Here is a 20,316-nt window from a genome sequence, read left to right as displayed (position 1 = left end):
AAGTCGTCCTGGGATCCATATGGGATTTTCATTGTCCTGTGGAAAAACACAGACAGCTCCCCTGGATCTTATTAAAACAGGATCTGGGCCTTTCCATTCATTTGTTAATACATCCTTCCATTTGACTAATTCTTTTGTCCTCTTGGGCTCTGAGCAATGTCGCTCAGCCGCTGTTTGTCCAGCTTCATCAAGATTTAAAAAATTTAAGGTAAAAAGGGCCAGAGCAGTGGCCACTCGGGGTGTTGGGGGGAGTTCTATCATAATTCCCCCTCTTTGTTTTATTAAATATGATTTGAGCATCCGATGAGCACGCTCTATGATTCCCTGTCCTTGAGGGTTGTAGGGCAGGCCCGTCAGGTGGGTAACCTGCATCTGAGCACAAAACTGACGGAATTTTTGAGATGTGTAGGCGGGGCCATTGTCAGTTTTTACACATTTTGGCTTTCCCCAAGCACTCCATGCTTCAAGTCAGTGCTGAATGACATGTGTTGTTTTTTCTCCTGTAAGTGGGGTGGCATGTAGAATGCCAGAACATGTGTCTATAGATACATGCACATACTGTAATTTTCCAAAAGTAGAATTATGAGTAACATCCATTTGCCAGATTTGCAATGGCTGTATTCCTCTCGGGTTGACCCCGATGTGAGGAACTGGGAGGAACTGGCAGCACTGTTGGCATTGGGTGACTATATCACGTGCCTCTTTTCTAGTTATAGAGAAGCGGCGGCGTAAAGTTTCTGAGGTGACATGGAAATTGCCATGAAAGGCTTTAGCGGCCTCTAAAGGAGAGGCCAGGGCCACAGCTATCATTTTTGTGGCTTTGTCAGCCAAATCATTCTCTGAACTCATTGGGCCAGGGAGTCCAGAATGGGCCCGTATCACTAGCTCGGCCTCCTCCTCTGAATCTAAGGTTTTATTTTCAGAGCTTTCAGAACTGTCGAGGTTCAGCGCTTCTAGCTCTTTCACAGGGTATAGGCTGGCTCCCCCTCCTGGTTTATGTGTAGAGGAGGAAGTGCTGGAATCTGAAAATTTCAGCGCTCCCTTGTCAGCGGACTTACCGGGAGGGCACTTTTTCTTTCTTAGGACGTCTATTTTCTTGCGCGCGCCCAACCTCTCACTACGTTCGGTTTCTGACAGACTTTCCCGGACTACCTCGAGAGTGGCCTGTCCTTCTACTACTGCTGCCTTACACGTTTCATCCTTTAAACAATTCTTAATCAGCTTCCCTATATCTTTGGTCCCTAGGCGCAGATCCTCTTCCGCCAATTTTCTGTCAAGGTCTTTTCCAAGTTTGTTCCATGAGGAAATCGTAAACGAGCCTGAACAGGCAAACCAAGGCGCCACCCTCTCCACCTCCTTCACAAAGTTTTTAAGTGTTCCTCCTCCAATTTTGATGTTCCTCTGCTTTAACACTGTTTCCAAGGCCGTGACCACAGACTGTGAGGATCCCATGATGGGCCAGGAACGCCGGCGGCTTATCTACGTCCGTCTGACAAGGCGGGAGGTGAAAGGGTAGAGACGGACACGCTGCTCTCTTATGTACGGGAGTCTTACACACGCCTCCCGGGACGGTGCCGCTTATCTACGATGGCCTTATCACGTCCTTGTTCCTCAACAGTCAAAATCGAAGGTAAAAGGGAGCTGCGCGAAGCTCACTTATATACGAGAGACTGAGATGCGCCTTCAGCTGCTGTGATCGTCCTTTTAACAGCAAAAACGGTGAAAACAGAACATAAAGAGTAGGGTGGCTCCCAGGACAAATACTATAGCCTCAACAAATCCTTCCCAAGGCAGTGACAACCCCAGACCAAAGTCCAAGAGAGGGCTGCCTCTCTGAACGTATCTACCTGCAGTTCTGAATCCTCCTTGTCGCCAAGGGATCTTCGAAGGTGCTGATGATGGCGAGGTCTTTCCCGGGTTTCGGCACCAGATGTCCCGCGCTACGTCTCGCCAGCAGGAACGAAGCGGCACACACAGGATCCTACTGCAGAAAAGCTTTAATGCGTCTTGAGAGGGAGAGCATAAGCTTACAATGCGGAGACGGAGAGTGAGGAATAACCGTCCCTTATATAGGAAACTATCCTCGCCTAGGACGTGTCACTCTCTGACTGGTCGCTGCCAATTATGCCAGATGACGTACCAAAACGTACGTGTCCCTTTGAGTAGGGAAGTTACCAGGCACCTGCGTATTGCCCTTTTTACTAGGTGCGTTCTGCCGGATGCCGGTGCCATCTTGTAATGGAGTTTGTGAGGACAGCTTCTCACATATGTGAGGACAGCTCCTCGGACAGCTCCTCACAAGTAGTAGTCCCTTAACCATGGAAAATGCATGGCAAGACTCCAGTGGAATATCATCAAGCCTTACACATGCTGTTTTTCTGTACATGAATGTTGATGATAAACTTTAGCCTATAAATTAAACACAATAACAGGTTAACAGCCATGTTTAACTGTATGCTACAGAAAAAGTAACACAAACCGGCTGTTTTGCCCTTAAAATATTATGTGCACTGTTCTTCCTGTGATGATGTACGATGGCAATGCCACTCCATAGTAAGATAAAGGTGGAAAGAAAACACAAGCACTGTGGTAGCAATGGGCTTCTATGGAAGGGTTATCTGTACACAGAGCTGCAGTGACAGTAGATTTGAGACAGAGATGGTGATGGAGCAACACATGTGTGGGTGATATATACAGACCGTATACAGACAAAGAAATGGTTTACATCTTAGGTGTGAAACCGAGGAAGACAGCACAAAACTGTGTTGAGGGCTTTTCTGTTCCTAAGCTAGTCATGGCACAGAACTTCAGGGGACACATGCACTGCTCATGTTGCCTTCCACCTCCACCTTGGTCCCTCCTCTCTGAGCTTCTGCAGCCCTCACTTCCTGTGCATTGGGTGCCAACTAACTCTTCTACTCATCTCTCATGTTGGTAACCCCCTCTTCTCTGGACCACAAGCAGGTGGAACTCAGGCTCTTCTGTTGGCTCCTCAGATGCTGGCATGTCACTCCTCCATTGTCTTCTGAGAGTGTCACTTTTCTCAATGAACAACACGGATTATATTGCTCACATCATTTTGGCCAATATGTATATTACTCTAAATAACATGCAAAGAGATTGCCACACTAATATTTGTTAACTGTAGTGCAATTTGTATAAGATCCAATGTACTAAAATATGGTATTCATATCACATTTATTTTTAATGTTTTTGACAAAATTATTAATTTGTATTGGGTGTATAGTGTATGATGAATGAGTGGGCACATACATATTATGGCATATGTGTGAAGATCAGGAAAATTTTGTGGAATTGGATCTTTTTACCTTTGCATGAGCTCAGGGACTTGGACTCAGGTCTTTAGGTTTATGTGCTAAGTGCTTTTGTGTGTGTGTGTGTGTCTCTGAGCCATGTTGCCAGCCCTCACATATCTTTCTAGAAGTACATTTTTAGGAATAAACATGGAAGAGACTTAGTGGTATGAAGTTTTCCTCTTAGTGTTGCTTTCATCATGGCCAATAAGTTTTTGTATGTTCCGCCTTCATTTTCATTGTATTCTAGAAAGTCTTTAATTTCTTTATTTTTTCCCTGACTAATTAATTGTTGAGTAAAGAGTTATTCATTTTCTATGACTATGTGGGCTTTCTGTTGTTTCTGTTGTTGAAGTCCAGCCTTAAACCATGGTGATCTGATAGAATGCATGGGGTTATTTCAATGTTCGTGGATCTGTTGAGGCTTGATTGTATGGTCATTAGAGAGTATTCTGTGATATGCTGAGAAGAAGGCATATTCTTTTGTTTTGGGATGAAGGATTCTGTCGATATTTGTTAAATCGATGTGGTTCATAACAACATTCTTTCTGCTTAGTTTCTGTTTTGATGACCTGTTCATTGGTGAAAATGGGGTGTTGAAGTCCTCCACTATTATTGTGTGTGGTCCACTATGTGTTCCGAGCTTTGATAATAATTCTTTACGAATATGGGTGCTCTTGCATTTGTGTCATGGATATTCAGAATTAAGATATCATCTTGGTGGATTTTTCCTTTCATGAGTATGAAGTGTCCTTCCCCATTTCTTTTGATAACTTTTGGTTGAAGGTCTGTTAGATATTAGAATAGCTATTCCAGCTTGTTTCCTGGGTCTGTTTGCTTGGAAGAACCTTTCTCCAGCTCTTTACACTGAAGTAGTGTCTAACTTGTTGCTCAAGTGTGTTTCTTGCATGCAAGAGAATGATGGATCCTGTTTATGAATCCAGTCTGTTAGCCTGTGTCTTTTTATTGAGAAATTGAGTACATTGATATTGAGATATTAATAACCAATGTTTGTTAGTTCCTATTATTTTGATATTGGAGGTGGTATGTAAGTTTGTGTGTGATCTCTTCTTTTGGTTGTGCTGTGAGATGATCATTTTCTTGTGTTTTGTTGGATATAGTTACCCTCCTTGTGTTGGTGTTCTCCTTCTTGTATCCTCTGTAGGGCTGGATTAGTAGAAAGATATTGTTTAAATTCAGTTTTGTCAGAGAATATCTTTGTTTCTCCATCTATTGAGATTGAAAGTTTTGATCATTATAGTAGGCTTGCATCTGTGGTATCTTAGGGTCTGCGAGACATCTCTCCAGGATTTCCTGGCTTTTAGAGTATTTATTGAGAAGTCAGGTACAATTATGATTGGTCTGCCTTTTATGTTACTTGGTTTTTGTCCCTTGTAGCTTTTAATATTCATTCTTTGCTCTGTACATTAAGTGTTTTAATTATTATGTGGTGGAAGCATTTTCTTTTCTAGTCTAATCTATTTGGTGTCCTGTAAACTTCTCTTTAAGTCAGGCATCTCTTTAGGTTAGGGAAGTTTTCTTCTATGATCTTGTTGAAGATGTTTTCTGGCCCATTGTACTGGGAATCCTCGCCTTCTTACATTCCTATTACTCTTAGGCTTAGTCTTTTTATAGTGTCCCAAATTTCCTAGATGTTTTGAGTTAGGAATTTTTTACATTTGGCATTTATTGGAACTGATGCATCGATTTCTTCTATGGTATCTTTTGTGCATGAGATTCTCTCTTCCATGTCTTGTATTCTTTTGATGATGGTTGCATCTGTAGTTCCTGTATTCGTTCCTAGGTTTCCCATCTCCAGGATTGCCTCTATTTGCATTTTGTTTATTGCTTACATTTTCACTTTTAAGTCCTAGACCATTTTATTCATATCCTTTGCCTGTTTGGTTGTATTTTTTTTGTATCTAACAGTATTTATCTGTTTCCTCTTTAAGTGCTTCTACCTGTTTGATTATGTTTTCCTGCATTACTTTAAAGGAATTATTTATTTTCTTTAAAGGCCTCTATCATCTTCATGAGATGGGTTTAAAGTCATAGTCTTGCTCTTCACGTGTGTTAGGGTGTCCAGGGCTTGCTGTAATAGAGAGCTGGGTTCTGATGGTGCCATATTACATTGGCTTCTCTTAATTATGTACTTGTGCTTGCTTTTAGCAATCTGGTTTTCACTGGTGTTGACTGGCCTCGTTATCTGGGTTGGAGCAGGCCTCCTGGGAGGCAGGCAGAGCCATACAGTGGGGTGCAGTGCAGTGCAGTGCACCTATCCTCACTTCAGGTCTAGGTAGAGACCAGAAGGAGGATGGAGCTCCCATAGGGCAGGGCAGAGCCCATGACTAGTGGGCTTGCTAGGGTTCCAGCAGGTGGAGATTGGGGGATGTCCTATGTGTGTGTCTCAGGTTAGAGCAGACCTCTTAGGAGGCAGGTGGTATTGTCCACGACTGCTGAGTCATTGCATAGACCATGCTGGCATCCAAATCAATGAGATACACCTGCTTCTGCCTCCTGAGTGTTGGAATTAAAGTCATGAGTCAATACACCCAGATTACCGATCATTTATGTAATTAGTATTTGTTCATACAATTTCCCTAATGTGTACCTAGTATTGTTGATCTGTTTGCTTCTCTCTCTCTCTCTCTCTCTCTCTCTCTCTCTCTCTGTGTGTGTGTGTGTGTGTGTGTGTGTGTGTGTGCGCACGCGCGTGTGTGTATTAACTGGCATTTCTTTTGCAAGGCTATATCCTACTCAAAGAGCAAGGAAATGACAGAGATGAACATCATTTAGTTTTCTTCTAAAATGACCTGCAATTACATAAGACTTCTGCTTAGGAAATAAGTGGTGAATACATCAGAAGTAAATTGACTATATTGTTATTGAAGTATACATTTATTGTGTTGGCAGTATTATGCTTTCTCTTGTACACTTGGATGGAATATTTTAGAATGCAATGACCTATGAGGATGTATGTGTGAACGTCACCCAGGAAGAGTGGGCTTTGCTGGATCCTTTTCAGAAGAGTCTCTACAAAGTTGCGATGTTGGAGACCTACAGGATCCTAACTGCTATAGGTATGACAGTGAATTTTCTTTCACTCTTTAAAATAAGGGCACTACTGTTTCTTTGTTATTGATGTTTTTCTATAATATCAATTGAGAATGAAGTATAAAGTGAGTAAGTTAGACATTGTTCTTAGGTTCACTGAAGATAGTAACTTAAATTTTGCCTAATTTCCAATAATATATCATATATTTTCGGTTACAATTGGGAAGACCGTACTACTGAAGAACATTGTCAATGTTCCAGAAGACGTGGAAGGTAATTTTCATGTGCAAGTTGATATGAATATGCCTCTGAACAAATTTTAATGTGTTCTGGAAGTTTAAAAGAAAAGCAACAGTGTAAAAAAGTACTGCTTTAAGTATATCAGTGATTATTAAGTTCACACAAAACGATATACCTCAATGTCAGGTATCTGATTTTCGTTTCCAAGGCATTCTTTTAAGAAAGAAACAGTCTTTTAACAGATATCACCTTGTGTATCATAGTCCCTTTAGCGCTATGCTGAAGAACTGCCAATCTGTTTTGTCTCATACCACTCATATGGCAAAAGGTTAGTCACACTGAGTAGGTGATAAATATATGTCTAAATCTTATACTATCTGAACAGTCCATGAGAAACCTGGGGTTCCTCATATACTTGTAGTAACATTGCTAAGTTTAGTGATAGGGGCAGTTTATGAGTATCAAGAATTTTGATGTCGAGAAACTTTAATCCCTATACCACATGTCTATGAGGAACATAGTCTGAATGCAATGTGTTTTCCCAATTTGTATTTTATTTGTTATTCTTTTTTTAAACAGGTATATCTTATGTCACAATGGATTCAAGCCATATGAGTATAGGGATATTGAAAGAAACAAAGTACCTCTCTTTCTCTCCTAGAAAAATTAGAAGATATATAGTAGCCCCTACATTTAGTAGACTTTCTGAGTATGATACAAGTTTACAATTGGTTAGTTTTCCAACTTAATTGGGAATTCACCCTTAATTTCACACTGCAGAAAATCCCTGTGGGTACTAGGAATCTGGAAATTCTTCTATTTGCACTGGTCCACTCTCCAATTGTAGTATGGTTCATACTAAAGGAAAATTTATGAATGCAATTGGTGTGGCAAAGCTCTGAGTTATTCCTGTTTGCAAATATGTGGTAAACGTAATAGAAAAGGGATGCTATAAATGTAAGCTATGTAATAAATGCTTTTACCATCACAGGTATCTTCAAAGACACAAAACAACCCAAAAGGGGGAACCATGAATGTAAAAAAGTGATAAAACATTAAGATCTGATTCCTCTTTACCATTAAACCAAATTGTAAATTAATTCATACAGACATACAGATAAAAAGATTCATCAGTGTAATGAATGTGGTAAAGCTTTCACATATTCCAATTATCTTTGCAGGCCTAAAAGAAGTCATACTGGAGAGAAAACCTTTGAATATACTCCATGTCGTAAAGCCTTTGGAGATCACAGTCACCCTCAAAGGAATGAAAAACTTCACACTGCAGAGAAACCCTATGAATGTAATCAATGTGGTCAAAATTTGCACATTACAGTCATCTCCAAATACATAAAAGAACACATACTGGAGAGAAACCCTATGAATGCAACCAACGTGGTAAAGCCTATGCACGATACAGTCAGCTTCACATACATAAAAGAACACATACTGAGAAGAAACCCTTTGAATGTAACCAGTGTGGTAAAGCCTTTTAGTCACAGTCATCTCCGAATACATAAAAGAACGCATACTGGAGAGAAACCCTACAAATATAATTAACGTGATAAAGCCTTCTCATATCACAATAGTCTCCAAATGCATAAAAGGACACATACAGGAGAGAAACCCTAGGGTTGTAATCAATGTGGTAAAGCCTTTGCACGTCATAGTCATCTCCAAATACATGAAAGAACACATACTAGAGAGAAACTCTATGAATGTAACCAATTTGACAAGCCTTTGCACGACATATTAGTTTCCAAGTAAATAAAAGGGCACACTCTGGAGAGAATCACTATGAATGTCACCAATGTAGTACAGCCTTTGCACATCAAAGTCATCTTCAAAGGCATGAAAAAATTCATGCTGAAGAGAAACCTCATGAACGTATTTAATATGGTGAAGCCATTGCACATTTATATAGTCTTCATCATCATAAAATTGTTCATACTGGAGAGATTCTACGCATATAAGCCATGGGGTACGGCCTCTGTGTTATGAGTCCACTTAGAACCAGTACAACTCCAATACCAAGTTAATGCAGATGACAAGAATTTATGTAATCAATCTGATCAATCAGGAATGTGGAATATACTCAGGAGCTCACCTGCAACCCATGTTATGAATCTTTTAATTTTGAAAACCACAAACATATGTGACAAGATACAGATTCTTTTTTCCACCCCTCAGCATTTAGGGATAGGGGCTTTCTTTAAGTGATTGCACAATATCAATGGATATAGAATATAGGTTTTACCATCTAACCAATCATATCCATTTGTTCTTTTGCCATTAGGAATAGTCATGTTTTGTGAAAGAAAAGAGGAATAACAGAAGCTGTTCAGCTATTGGTAATTCTCCAGCTCCCCTAGAACCTAGAAACTTTAACATAGTTTCATTTCATGATTAAATAGAGTCCAACAACAAAAACGCAGTACTTAAAACATTTCTTTTGCTTGTTCCCACAATTTGTATATCATAGTTCTCTACAAATACATGAAAGAACACATCCTGGAGAGAAACCCTATGAATATAAGCAGTGTGATAAAGCCTTTTCTGGCAGTGGCCATGCAGGGACCATAGTATGAGTGTTTCAGTGATAGGATTCTCCTGTGGTAAGGCCCATGGAAATCTCTTCCCACTTAATAAAGAACTGGGGTGAATTTGGTGGCCTCTGTGCTTATAATCTAGATCATGTGTGCTACAAGCTCTTCTTGCTTTTACTATGCTATTAATACTCAAAAATGTTTGCTTTCACCTTCTGATCATGGGCGAGGCTGGGTTCATGTAGGCTGAAAGCTCTATGAATGATTCTGTGTTTTTCTCAATACTCTTTCAAGGAGTAAAGGCCTCCTCTCTTCTCTTTGCCTCTATTGGTTCATCCGATGCGACCATTAATCCTGAGTATTTGGGGGCACGTAATCATTTCCCTAGAAAAATAGCTACAGTAACATTGAGTAAGCCTGTAGCAGTTGTAGAGAGCAGTGGGTCCTGCTTGCATAACTGTTCTAAAAAAAACTAATACTGATAAACAGAGACTTAAAAAGGGGAAGCTATGGCTGATCCATAGAAACTTAAAACTGGTTCTTAGAAAGAAGGTATTAAATGGATAGGTGTTTATTAGGAAACATTGCTTGGTACAATGAGCAGATCTCTATGTGCAATTAAGAAAGTATTAGGAGAAAGGGATGCTATTTGATGAATGGACTTATACCCACAACTGTTTAATCTGTCTCACCTTGCTTAACTCAATAACCAGCTGCCGTCTGGGTATGTGCTCACGTCCACAGGATATTTCTGTCTGGATATTTATTTTTGACTTGCTTTAATTGTGCTTTGTAGTGCAAAATGACGTTAGGAAGTAATTGACCTAGCAGGAGATGGGAAGGGGGAAGAAAAACTACTGGGGGCTTTTACAGTGATGGGGTTTTTATGATGTTGATGTTATGATTTCATTTAAGCAGAACAACCAATGATATCACTGCTCATGGGAACAGGCTTGTGAGTGTATAAAGAAAAGTGGGTCGAGGTATTCAGTGCCACTTGGTTGATCATCAACAGGTAGTCAAGAGTCCTCACTTTTGCCAAGACCATACACCTATCCTCAGGTTCCAGAACCCCACCAGAGATGGACTCCAGCACTTCTCACAGCACAATTATCTACAAATACATAAACTAATACATACCAGAGAGACAATATACAAATGTCAACAATGTAGTAAAGCCTTTGTATGTAGCAGTAGTCTTACAAGATATGAAAAAATCAAACTGCAGAGAAATTCCATAAACACAGTCAATGTGGTAAAGTTTCCTAGGATCTTCATACAGGTGTAAAACCTTTAGTGTATGATCAGTCTATTAAAGCCTTTGTATATCTCAGTAGTCCTTGAAGTCCTGAAAGAACTCATACAGAGGGGAATCTATGACTAAAATATTTGGTAAGATCTTTTAAATCACTGCACACACTATTAAAAGATTAAGAGAAATCAATTTAATGGCAGCATACATTCAGCTCTGGCTAATACTCAAATAAGAGCTGTCTGAGGGTAGATTTTCTTTTCCACCTATGCTGTCACCCTTGTCTCTTTTAAGTTCAGGCCCCAGGTTAAGTTTTGAACAATTTAAATATGGACTAGGGACAGCAAGTGTAGCCACTTAGACAAACATTTACACAGCAAATACTTTCCCAGAATATTTCACTTTTTTTTCTTTTTTCTTTTTTTTTTTTTCAGAGCTGGGGACCAAACCCAGGGCCTTGCGTTTGCTAGGCAAGCGCTCTACCACAGAGCTAAATCCCCAACCCCTCCCAGAATATTTCTTAAGTACACCAGTGCCTTGAAATGAGTTCCTTGGTCAAAAGCAATACCGTGTGGAATACCATGACAATAAATAAGCCATTCTATAAGTCCATGGATGCTGGTTTTGGCAGAAGCATTATGTGCAGGAAAGTCAAATTCACAACCAGAGTAAGTATCTACTCCAGTAAGAACAAAAATTGTCCTTTCCATGGAGGAAGTGGTCCAATGTATTCAACAAGCCACCAGGTTCATGGCTGGTCACCTCGAGGAATGGTGTCATATCTGGGGCTCCGTGTTGGTCTCTGCTGTTGGCAGATCTGGCATTCAGCAGCAGCTGCAGCCAGGTCAGTCTTGGTGAGTGGAAGTCCGTGTTGTTGAGTCCAAACATAATCTCCATCTTGGCCACCATGGCCACTTGGTTCATGTCCCCATTGACCAATGATAGGATTGGTGGGTAAAAGAGTCTGACCATCCACAGAACATGTCATCTTATCTACTTGATTATTGAATTCCTCCTCAGCTGAAATCACCCTCTGGTGAGCATTTACATGGAACACAAATATCTTTGCCCATTTGGAGAGATCCATCCACATACTTCCCCATATATCTCTCTCACCAATTTTCCAATTGTGATCTTTCCAAGTCCCTGACCATCCAGCCAAACCATTGGCTACAGCCCATGTGTCAGTGAACAATCATGTACATCTGGCCATTTCTTCTTTCGCACAAACTGTAATACCAGGTGTACTGCCCGAAGTTCTGCCCACTGTGAAGATCTTCCTTCACCTGTATCTTTCAGGATTGTCCCAGAAAGGGGTTGTAATGCTGCAGTTGTCCCCTTCTGGGTGGTGCCTGCATAACATGCAGAGCCAGCAGTAAACTAGGTCCTAGCCTGCTTCAGTCAGCCAATCATAGAGAACACCCCCATAAGGCTATAGTTGCATGCTTAGCAGTAGATGGCATTGTAACAAGAGTAGAAACCATTGGCATTTGGACAACTTCTTCATGTAATTTGCTTGTGTCTCAAAGACCTGCTCAGCCCAATCACATGTATACCACTTCTATTTGATAACAGACCGCTACTGTCCATGTCCTACTTGGAGAGTTTGATAACACCCAGCTCATGATTGGCAGTTCAGGTCACATGGTAACTTGGTGTCCCATTGCCAAATGTTCAGTTTTTACTAAGGCCTAATAGCAGGCCCAGAGCTGTTTTATAAAGGGAAAACAGTTGATGATGGTAACTTCTCCACTGGGGTGCCCATGCTCAGTTCAATAGTTAGCTGCAAGCATCCTCATATGTATCAGTAGGGCTTTAGCAGAGTCTCTCAGAGACATCCATATCAGGCTCTTGTCAAAAAACACTTCTTGGCAACAACAATAGTGACTGGGTTTGACATCTTCATATGGGATTGATCCCCAGGTGGGGCATTCTCTGTCAGTCCCTGCTCCACTCTTTGTTCCTGTGTTTCCTCCTGTGAGTATTTTGTTCCCCCTTCTAAGAAGGACTGAAGCATCCACATTTCGATATTCCTTCTTCTTGAACTTCATATCGTCTGTGACTGTGAATGCCAATTTCTAAGTATATCTATCCCAATTATACATTCTGGAACTGGGGATATGACCACAGGATGTGTTCAGGCACCTACTGGACCTACTGTGAGTCAGGCATCAGTCAAAACTCCATTCAACCCCTGTCCTCCATAAGCCCCTACTTTAACTGGAGGGCCATAGCATTTCTTGGCATCTCCTGGGATCAGAACCAATATCTGATAGACCCCGGAAAGCCTGATTATTTCCTTTCCCCAGTGTACAGTTATCCTTGTAAAAGGCTACAGGTCTCTCTGGGGAAGAACTGGAGAGAGGCTAATAGCAAAATTTTTAGGCGTCTTATCAAGATCCTTCCTCTGGGGAACTTGGCCAGCCCTTCATTCAAGGGGTTCTGGGTCTGCAAACTGAGTCAAGTCTGGAAATTGATTCACTTGCCAAGATTGCCTTTTGCCAGGATCCAATGTAACCTCTCTTTCATTTGTTTTAGAATTTGTCTGCTTATACAGATCAAACAGATATGCAGTAGGCTTCTTATCTATTTAGTGCCTGGAAATACCATGACTGATTAGGCAATACCAAAGGTCTGAACGAGTCATGCCATTATAAATTTCACCTCTCCTGTGCTGATCATTACAGGCTATGTCATTATAAACGTTGTTTTATCTACTCTGACTAGTATAATAACTACGTTCGCCTTGTCTCTTGCGGTTAAATGCTGCCATCTGGCCCTAAAGAAGGGCCAGGTAGCAGCGTTGAATTTAATTCATCTAATTGAGCAACATCTCCAACCCTAAGGTCTGGCACACAGAAAAGGGCAAGAAGAACACTTTTCAAATATATGGTGCCCCTCTCACCAGTTTGCGTCTTATACGATTCGTGAAGGGCATATCTTCTGGGCCTTCCCATTGTGGAATATTGGGATTTACACAACCTATCTACTCTGGCATTGCAATTTCCCTGAGCCTTGTGACTTCATCTGGGTTCAGGTAAACTGCAGCTACTTCTCACCTGGTAGGTCTGAGACAAGCCTGGGAGAAAAGCAGGAAACAGAGGACAAACACTGTGGAGCACAGTTCTTAGCTGGCTCATCTTCCTCAGTGGAAAGGTGGAAAAACAAAACAAAAACCACGCATGCACACACACACAGCTATATTACTAAAGATTCTATTAATGAACAGAACTGATAGAATGAATCTCTGTATGTATGTTGAAAGGGGATTTACCAGAATGTCTCACTAACAGTGGCTGTCTACCAACGGAAAGTTGAAGAATCCATTGTGGTTCAGTCTATGTGGCTGGATGTCTGTCTGTCTTCAGTATATACCAGAGTTTCAAAGCAGTAGGCTTTTTAATGCCAGAAAAAGAAAAGAAAGAAAGAAAGGAGAAAAGGCAAGAAAGAACTTGCTAGCCAGAGGTAAGATAAGTAGACAAGGAGAATGAGCTACCATCTTCAGTGTTCTTTATATATGTAGGCTGCCACCAGAAGCTGTGGCCTAGAGTATAGGTGGATCTTAACAACTCAAAAAATCTAGATTAAAGAAGGGTTTTCACATTTCAAAAGCTATAATTAAGAGAAATCCCCCACAGTACCCAATCTCTTTCAGTTTTAGTTAATTCCACATGTAGTCAGTTTGAATACAAGGAATAGCCAATATGTAAGACAAGACAGAAAACTGAGAAAGATACCTCCCAACCTCCCCCAGCACTGCCGTTTCAGGGAAGGAGAAAACAGGCTTCATTTCCAAAGCAATGATTTCCTTCAAGAAAATAAGCCCTGGGATTTTACTGAAGGAGTCAGGCTATGTTCACATATAGGTTTCCCTACCCCTATACATGCCATGTTAGCCATCGTTGGACTAACGATGTGAAAATTCTAATAAATCTGCTTTCAACATGCAGAGATTCATCCTATCAGGTCTCTTCATCTAGAGAACCTTTTCTAAAACAGTTCTGTGTGTGAATGTGTGCTTATCTTCTCACTGAAGAGGATGTGCTGGCTAACAGTAGTGTTCCTCACGGTTTGTCTCCCAGGGTTCCCATACCTACCAGTGAAAACTAGCTGCAGTTTACCTAAGCCCAGCACGAAGGATTCAACCCATGCCAAATTAGAGTGTTTGCAGATTTGTTGGGGGCAATTCTCTAGTGGGCTCATTGATCCCAAGGATAGAGTTCACTAGTCCCAAAGACGTCAGAAAAGTCGATATGGAGAGTAAGGATAACGAAGGGTGGGAGAAAGAGAGAAAGAGCAAGCAAGGCAAGCAGGGAGAGAAAAATGATGTAATTGGGGGGTAACAGGGAAAGTGGAGGGAAGAGAGGGAAGGATGGAAAGGGGAGGGGGAGGGAGAGAGAGGCAGAGAAACAGAAAGACAAAGAGTACAAAATTTCTGGATTATATAGGAAGAGCTTCTGGGGAAGGGAAAACTTGGCCCCTGCACTGTAAAGTTCAAGGTACAAGGTAGGGTATGCCATACACGCCCTGTTACCGGTGGGGACTGAGGAGTGCTGGGAAAACCTGGAGGCCCAGACAGCTTTGGTGTGTTAAATATATGAAGGTCAGCTGATTGTCGGGTCTGAATCCCAACAGCCACAAAACAAAACTCTTGTTTCCTCAAATCTCTCTTTAATTGTTAGTATCTTGGGCACCCTTCCACTTGTGGGAAAATTTAATAACCCCACTGCAAGTTGAGTATGGGGGTTATGCAAGCTGTATACCTTGATTCCAGGAGGAGGAAGGGAAAGAGCCTACTGAGTGTGTTGAGCTGAGTTCATGTTGAAGTGAGGACCTGGTGAGCACAAGGTCACTGCCCACAAAAGGGAGGAGCAATAGGCTGAGCAGTGGTAGGTGGCCCGGTGGGTACTTGCTATTGGAGGATAGGCACAAGTGGTACTGAAATGCAAATACCTGTAGATCTGGAAATGGTCTGGCCCTGGGCTTGAAGCTTAGGCTGAGAGCTGTGTATCCTCACTGTATCTTCAGCTCAGTCTAACCCTTATGGAGGTGCTCGAGTCACTCAAGACTACTGGCCAATTAGAGTCTTCACTGGACGAGCCAATCAGAAGAGAAGGCAGGCATTTCCTGGTGCCTTGCTGCAGGATTAGCCTAGTTGCCAAGCCTTCTTAAATGGTCCTGGCTGCTCTGCTCTGTGTCCTGTGGTTGGATTCTGTGAGGCATGCTCAGGCAAGCTCCAAAGTTGCAACATGGTGAGCACATTGTCAGGGCACACAAAGGAGCAGGACGGCGGGGCGGGCTGGTGGCGGGGCTGGGGGGGGTGGGATGCTGAGCAGTGGGAGCTGGTGTGGTGGGTCTTTCCCGGGGCTGAGTGGGAATTGGCCACTACCTGTGGGGTCTTAGCCACTCACTGGACCCAGAGGCAGTTTCTGAAGAACTTCCCTGTATGGGTGCAACTGTGCAGAGCATTTGGCTTGTGTATGGAAAGATCCTTGGCGTGGTCCCAAACTCAGAAGCCGGGTTTCTACAACTTCTGTTCATACCATTTAACATTAAGGTGTAAGATCCATTTGGAGTTATTTTGTGGAGGTTGTGGAAGGCATCTCATGTGCTGGGTAGCAATCCAATATCAAGCTGTAATGTAAGAGTAGAATTGATGATGTAAAGGATTTGCTAAAGGTTAGCAGATAGCAAGGCACACCAAGTAGAATTTAGCTGAGAGAGGACTGCCTGCAAAACACCCCACGTGTAAGTAGTAAGCTAACCAGGCCTGTTAGAGATTAGGATGCTAGGATACACAAGTTTGTTCACCAGGATTGTCCAGAAATATGGCACCAGACCCTGATTTGCAACCAGCCACTAGGCCCCTCTCCATATCAAAGAGCAGGCCTCTAACAAGCTGATCAATGGGGCATTACAGGATCACAATCAACAGTAAGGCCTGGTGTGCCATAAGGTTTAGTTTTCTTCTTGAGAAAAGCATAGTTCAGCCACATGGGCAAGATGACACCCCATGACAACCATTAGAAAAGGTAAAACAAGGAGTTGGGGATTTAGCTCAGTGGTAGAGGCAAGTGCAAGGCCCTGGGTTCGGTCCCCATCTCCGGAAAAAAAAAAAAAGCAAAGAAAAAAAAAGGAAAGAAAAGAAAAGGTAAAACAACAACAAAACACTGTTTTATTGAGTTTTATTGAGTGCTGGCCTGATCAAGCTAAGCTATCCCTCCTTTTCCTGAGATCCCCATGTTTGAGCTCCTTCTGACACTCAGGGACATGCTTGGCAGAGCCAGTGAGCATCTAGGGCCTAGTCCTTGGGAGCTTTCCCTGGGTCCCTGGGTATAGAGATAAAACAGCTCCCCTAAAACCAGGAATATGCTTGGGGCCAGGGCATTTGGGAGAGGCTGCTTAAGATTCTGAGAAAACAACTCTTGCTGTTGTGGTTTGCCCTGAAGTTTTCGTATTTTGATTCTAATTCCACTGCCCCAAGGACAGCTGCCTAGTCACCTCCTCAGAACTCAGGTGACTTCACCAGAACCACCTCCCCATTGAATTTGTAAAGTACAGGTGAGGTGCAGGTACAGGATAGAAGGAGGCCTGTGAATGGAGGAGAAGGAAGGATGGGCAGGAGAGAAGTTTGAAAGAGGAGGAGGAGACTAAGACAGAAAGGAAGAGGCAGGAGAGAGGAGAGGGGGAGAAGCCATGGCAGGTGACGTTAAGAGTCTGCTCTGTGTATATACAGGTTGTTATCAATGTTCCTAAGGGATGGTTGGTACTGGGCTTTGTATGTTTAAGACAGCAATTATATCTTATCAATTGGATCTAACATTATTGTGTTGTGTGTTCTTTATGTGGGGGTTTGAGTGTAGGAAAGTGTGCGGCTGGGATGTGTTTCTGCCAAGATACCTAGCAGATATCTTGGGGCACTGCTGTGCTGGACCTAGCGGGATAAAAGACCAACAATACCCTCTTTATTTTTACATTTTTACAACATCACTTCCCACCTTATGGGGCTATGGTTCCCAAGGCCACTATAGGCTTGGTAAGGAATATTTTTGAAATACACTGAGTTCCTTGTGCAGCACCGTTTGATTAGACTTTTCCTGAGTGTGTCCCATTATATGATGTTTCTGCTAAGTTCGTAGTTTAATCTTTCTGCTGATTTCCTAGATGTCTCCCGTTTGGTTCCATTTCCCTTTTCTAAACCATATGCAAGGTGATATTCTTCTTAAGCTTATTTAGCTTAAGACCACTCCACCCCCACCCCAGTTTTTATACTTTCTAGCTTCTCCTTTTTCTATGTTTTTCTTCTTCTGAGACCTTCCACTTAGGACACTGTCACTAACCTACTGTTTTAGGGCACTGGTGTACTTAAGAAACATCCTGGAAATGTTTGGTGTGTAAATGGCCTATCTAAGTGGCCAGACTTGTAGCCTCCAGTTTATATTTAAAGTGTTCAAAACTTAACCTGGAAAAAAAAATGGGCTGGGGAGATGGCTCAGCAGTTAAGAGCACTGACTGCTCTTCCAGAGATCCTATTCCCAGCAACCACATGGTGGCTCACAACCATCTGTAATGGGATGCTCTCTTCTGAAGTGTCTGAAGAAAACGACAGTGTACTAACATATAAATAAAATAAATAAATCTTAAGAAAGAAAAAAAAAAAAAACTTAACCTGGAACCTGAAGCTAAAACAAACTTAAGGGTGATAGCGTACATGGAATGTAAAATCTACCTAGGCTAGATTCTCTTTTAGCATTTTAGACCCAGTTAACTGGATCTGTGCTGGTCTTTGCTACTTTGTGGTTTCTTTTTCCCCACTTCTAATCCCCTCCTCAGCCCCCCTCCCCCCACCCTCGTTTCACCCCCTAACACCAGACAAGAGAGAAACAAGCATGGAGGAGAAAAAGATCCTTGAATCTAGTTCCTTGTACTCGACCCAGCAGCGTGAGTCGAACAGTCTCTGCTGGGGGCAGTGAAGATGCAAAGCCAAGAGTTAGATTTAGGGGGAGTGCTGGTTAATACAACTGCCTCAAGTTTGTTTTTCATAATTTTTCTGCCCCACAGTGCCATAGAAAGCAAAGCCACAAGTTAACAAACAATTCTCCAAAATATGCACAGAATATCGGTTCTTATCCAGAGGCAGCTCCCTGTTCCTTCCACCAAGGTTGATAGAACTTTCAGCCCCTCCAATCATTCCATGCCTCAGCAGGCTGATAAATTTGCCTACAGCCCCTGACCCACTTTGACTGCCTGGGTACATACAAAGAATAGGGTCAGTTGTAAGGCACAAACAAAATAGCCAAGTGTGGGGAGCTGACTTGCCTGAGACCCCAACATTGAGCTAATTAGGACAGACAAAGAACATATGAAAGCTCACCTAAAGGACAAGCTCAGTGGAAAAAACCTAAGGTTCTAGCTAAGGTGCGGATACCAATCTGGGGGTCAGTATTGCTCAGTAATAAGGCTTGCCAGGAGCACTGACACAATTCTGGTGGTCCAGCAGGTTTGCCAAGTGTACGCTCCTGACCTTTTGTTGGGAGCTAGCTCCATACAGACCTTTGCAAAAGAACCAGCTTCCTGTAGACCCCTAGAGACACAGGTCTGTGACATTTTGCTGAGAGCCAATTTCCTCCAGACCCACAGATTGTGACCTTCTGCTAGAGCCCAACTTTCTACAAGACCTAGGCCAACATCCCGCAGGAGTGAGCCAACTATCCTGTTGCAGGATGGGACAGCCAAGGAAGAAAAAAGGTGTAAACAAAGTTCCCGAGGTCACTGTATTGGGTTTATCAAGATGACCAAGATACGAGGAACACATTACTCAGTCTCATCCGATGGGACAGTCAACGAGGGTCCAGGGGGTACCGAGAAGAGAATGGGGGACAAGAGACTAGAAGAAGGACGCTAATACTAGGGTCTGATCAAGGTGACAATTTTATTTTTGTAAGCTCTGGTTATATACTATAGCAAGGCTGGGGGAGGAGGAAATCTTCAGGGGGCTGGGAGACCTGCATGTATTAGCCTAAGAAGAAGTTGGCTCACACCTGTGGGATGTTGTCCTAGGTCTGTAGGAAGATGACTTCCCCCTAAAGGTCAGGAGCCTCCATTTGGCAAGCCAATGTTTAAGCAACACTGACCACCAGATTTGTATCAACCCTTTTGTAAGCTTAGCCAGAACACTGGTTTGTTTGGTTTTGTTTTTCCACTGAGCTTGTCCATTAGATGAAATTTCATATGTCCTTTGTCTGTCCTAATTTGCTAAATGTTGGGGTCTTAGGGAAGTCGGCTCCCCACATTTTTCAACTGTATTTTGTTTAACATATTTTCTTGTCCTAGCCCAGTGGCAAATATACTTGTCATTTTCCTAGAAGTGGTACCAAGAGCTCTCCACACCTGGGAGAGTAGAAGTTTCTAATAAAATACAAATTTACCATACTAGGTCTCTGTCTGCCCCTAGGGTGGGGTGGAAGGGCAGAGCTGGGAAGGCTTGTGATGTGTCATGCAATCTCTAATCCTCCAATAGAGGGGCTGCTGCCATTCTCTGGGAGCCTAGCAATCAGGAGGAGCACCAGTGGGAGGTAGCTTGTAGGTTCTTTCCATATTCTCTGATGTAGTTCATCAGAGAGCTGTGAGGGAGATGTGGTAGCCACCAGGAATAACAGGTTGGTTCAGCTATCAGAGTCCAATCTCACTGGACTGATGTGGACTGTGAACCAGACTGTGGTGCTGCTGGTACATGTGGTGTCCTGGGCAGAAGGCCTTGTCCTCTGAGCCTCTCTGAGTGTGGGTTCCCTGGGGAGGGGGCTCTGCATCTGTTTATAAGGTGTGTTGATTATAATATCACTGCCCAGTGTGCAGACAAGCATTGCTCTTGGTGTGTAGAAGACAGATTTCAAAACTGAAAATCCGATTT

The 20,316-nt window shown here is 42.5% G+C and overlaps 1 protein-coding gene across 1 annotated transcript in view; it reads left to right on the top strand.

Annotated features, from left to right (window-relative positions):
• The first annotated feature begins 6,225 nt into the window (after nucleotides 1-6,225).
• Nucleotides 6,226-20,316, top strand: part of LOC148006785 (uncharacterized) — a 48,674-nt gene continuing 34,583 nt past the window's right edge. The window contains 5 exon segments of the mRNA XM_087596722.1: nucleotides 6,226-6,391; nucleotides 6,578-6,641; nucleotides 7,790-7,926; nucleotides 7,929-8,100; nucleotides 8,102-8,287. Of these exon segments, the coding sequence (XP_087452848.1) occupies nucleotides 6,274-6,391; nucleotides 6,578-6,641; nucleotides 7,790-7,926; nucleotides 7,929-8,100; nucleotides 8,102-8,287 (677 nt within the window). The 5' untranslated portion in view covers nucleotides 6,226-6,273.

This window comes from Rattus norvegicus, chromosome 1 (assembly GCF_021556685.1).
Source record: "Rattus norvegicus strain SHRSP/BbbUtx chromosome 1, alternate assembly SHRSP_T2T, whole genome shotgun sequence".
Taxonomy (NCBI): domain Eukaryota; kingdom Metazoa; phylum Chordata; class Mammalia; order Rodentia; family Muridae; genus Rattus; species Rattus norvegicus.
Note: the sequence above shows the minus strand (reverse complement) of the source record. Positions and strands in the feature narration are given on the sequence as shown.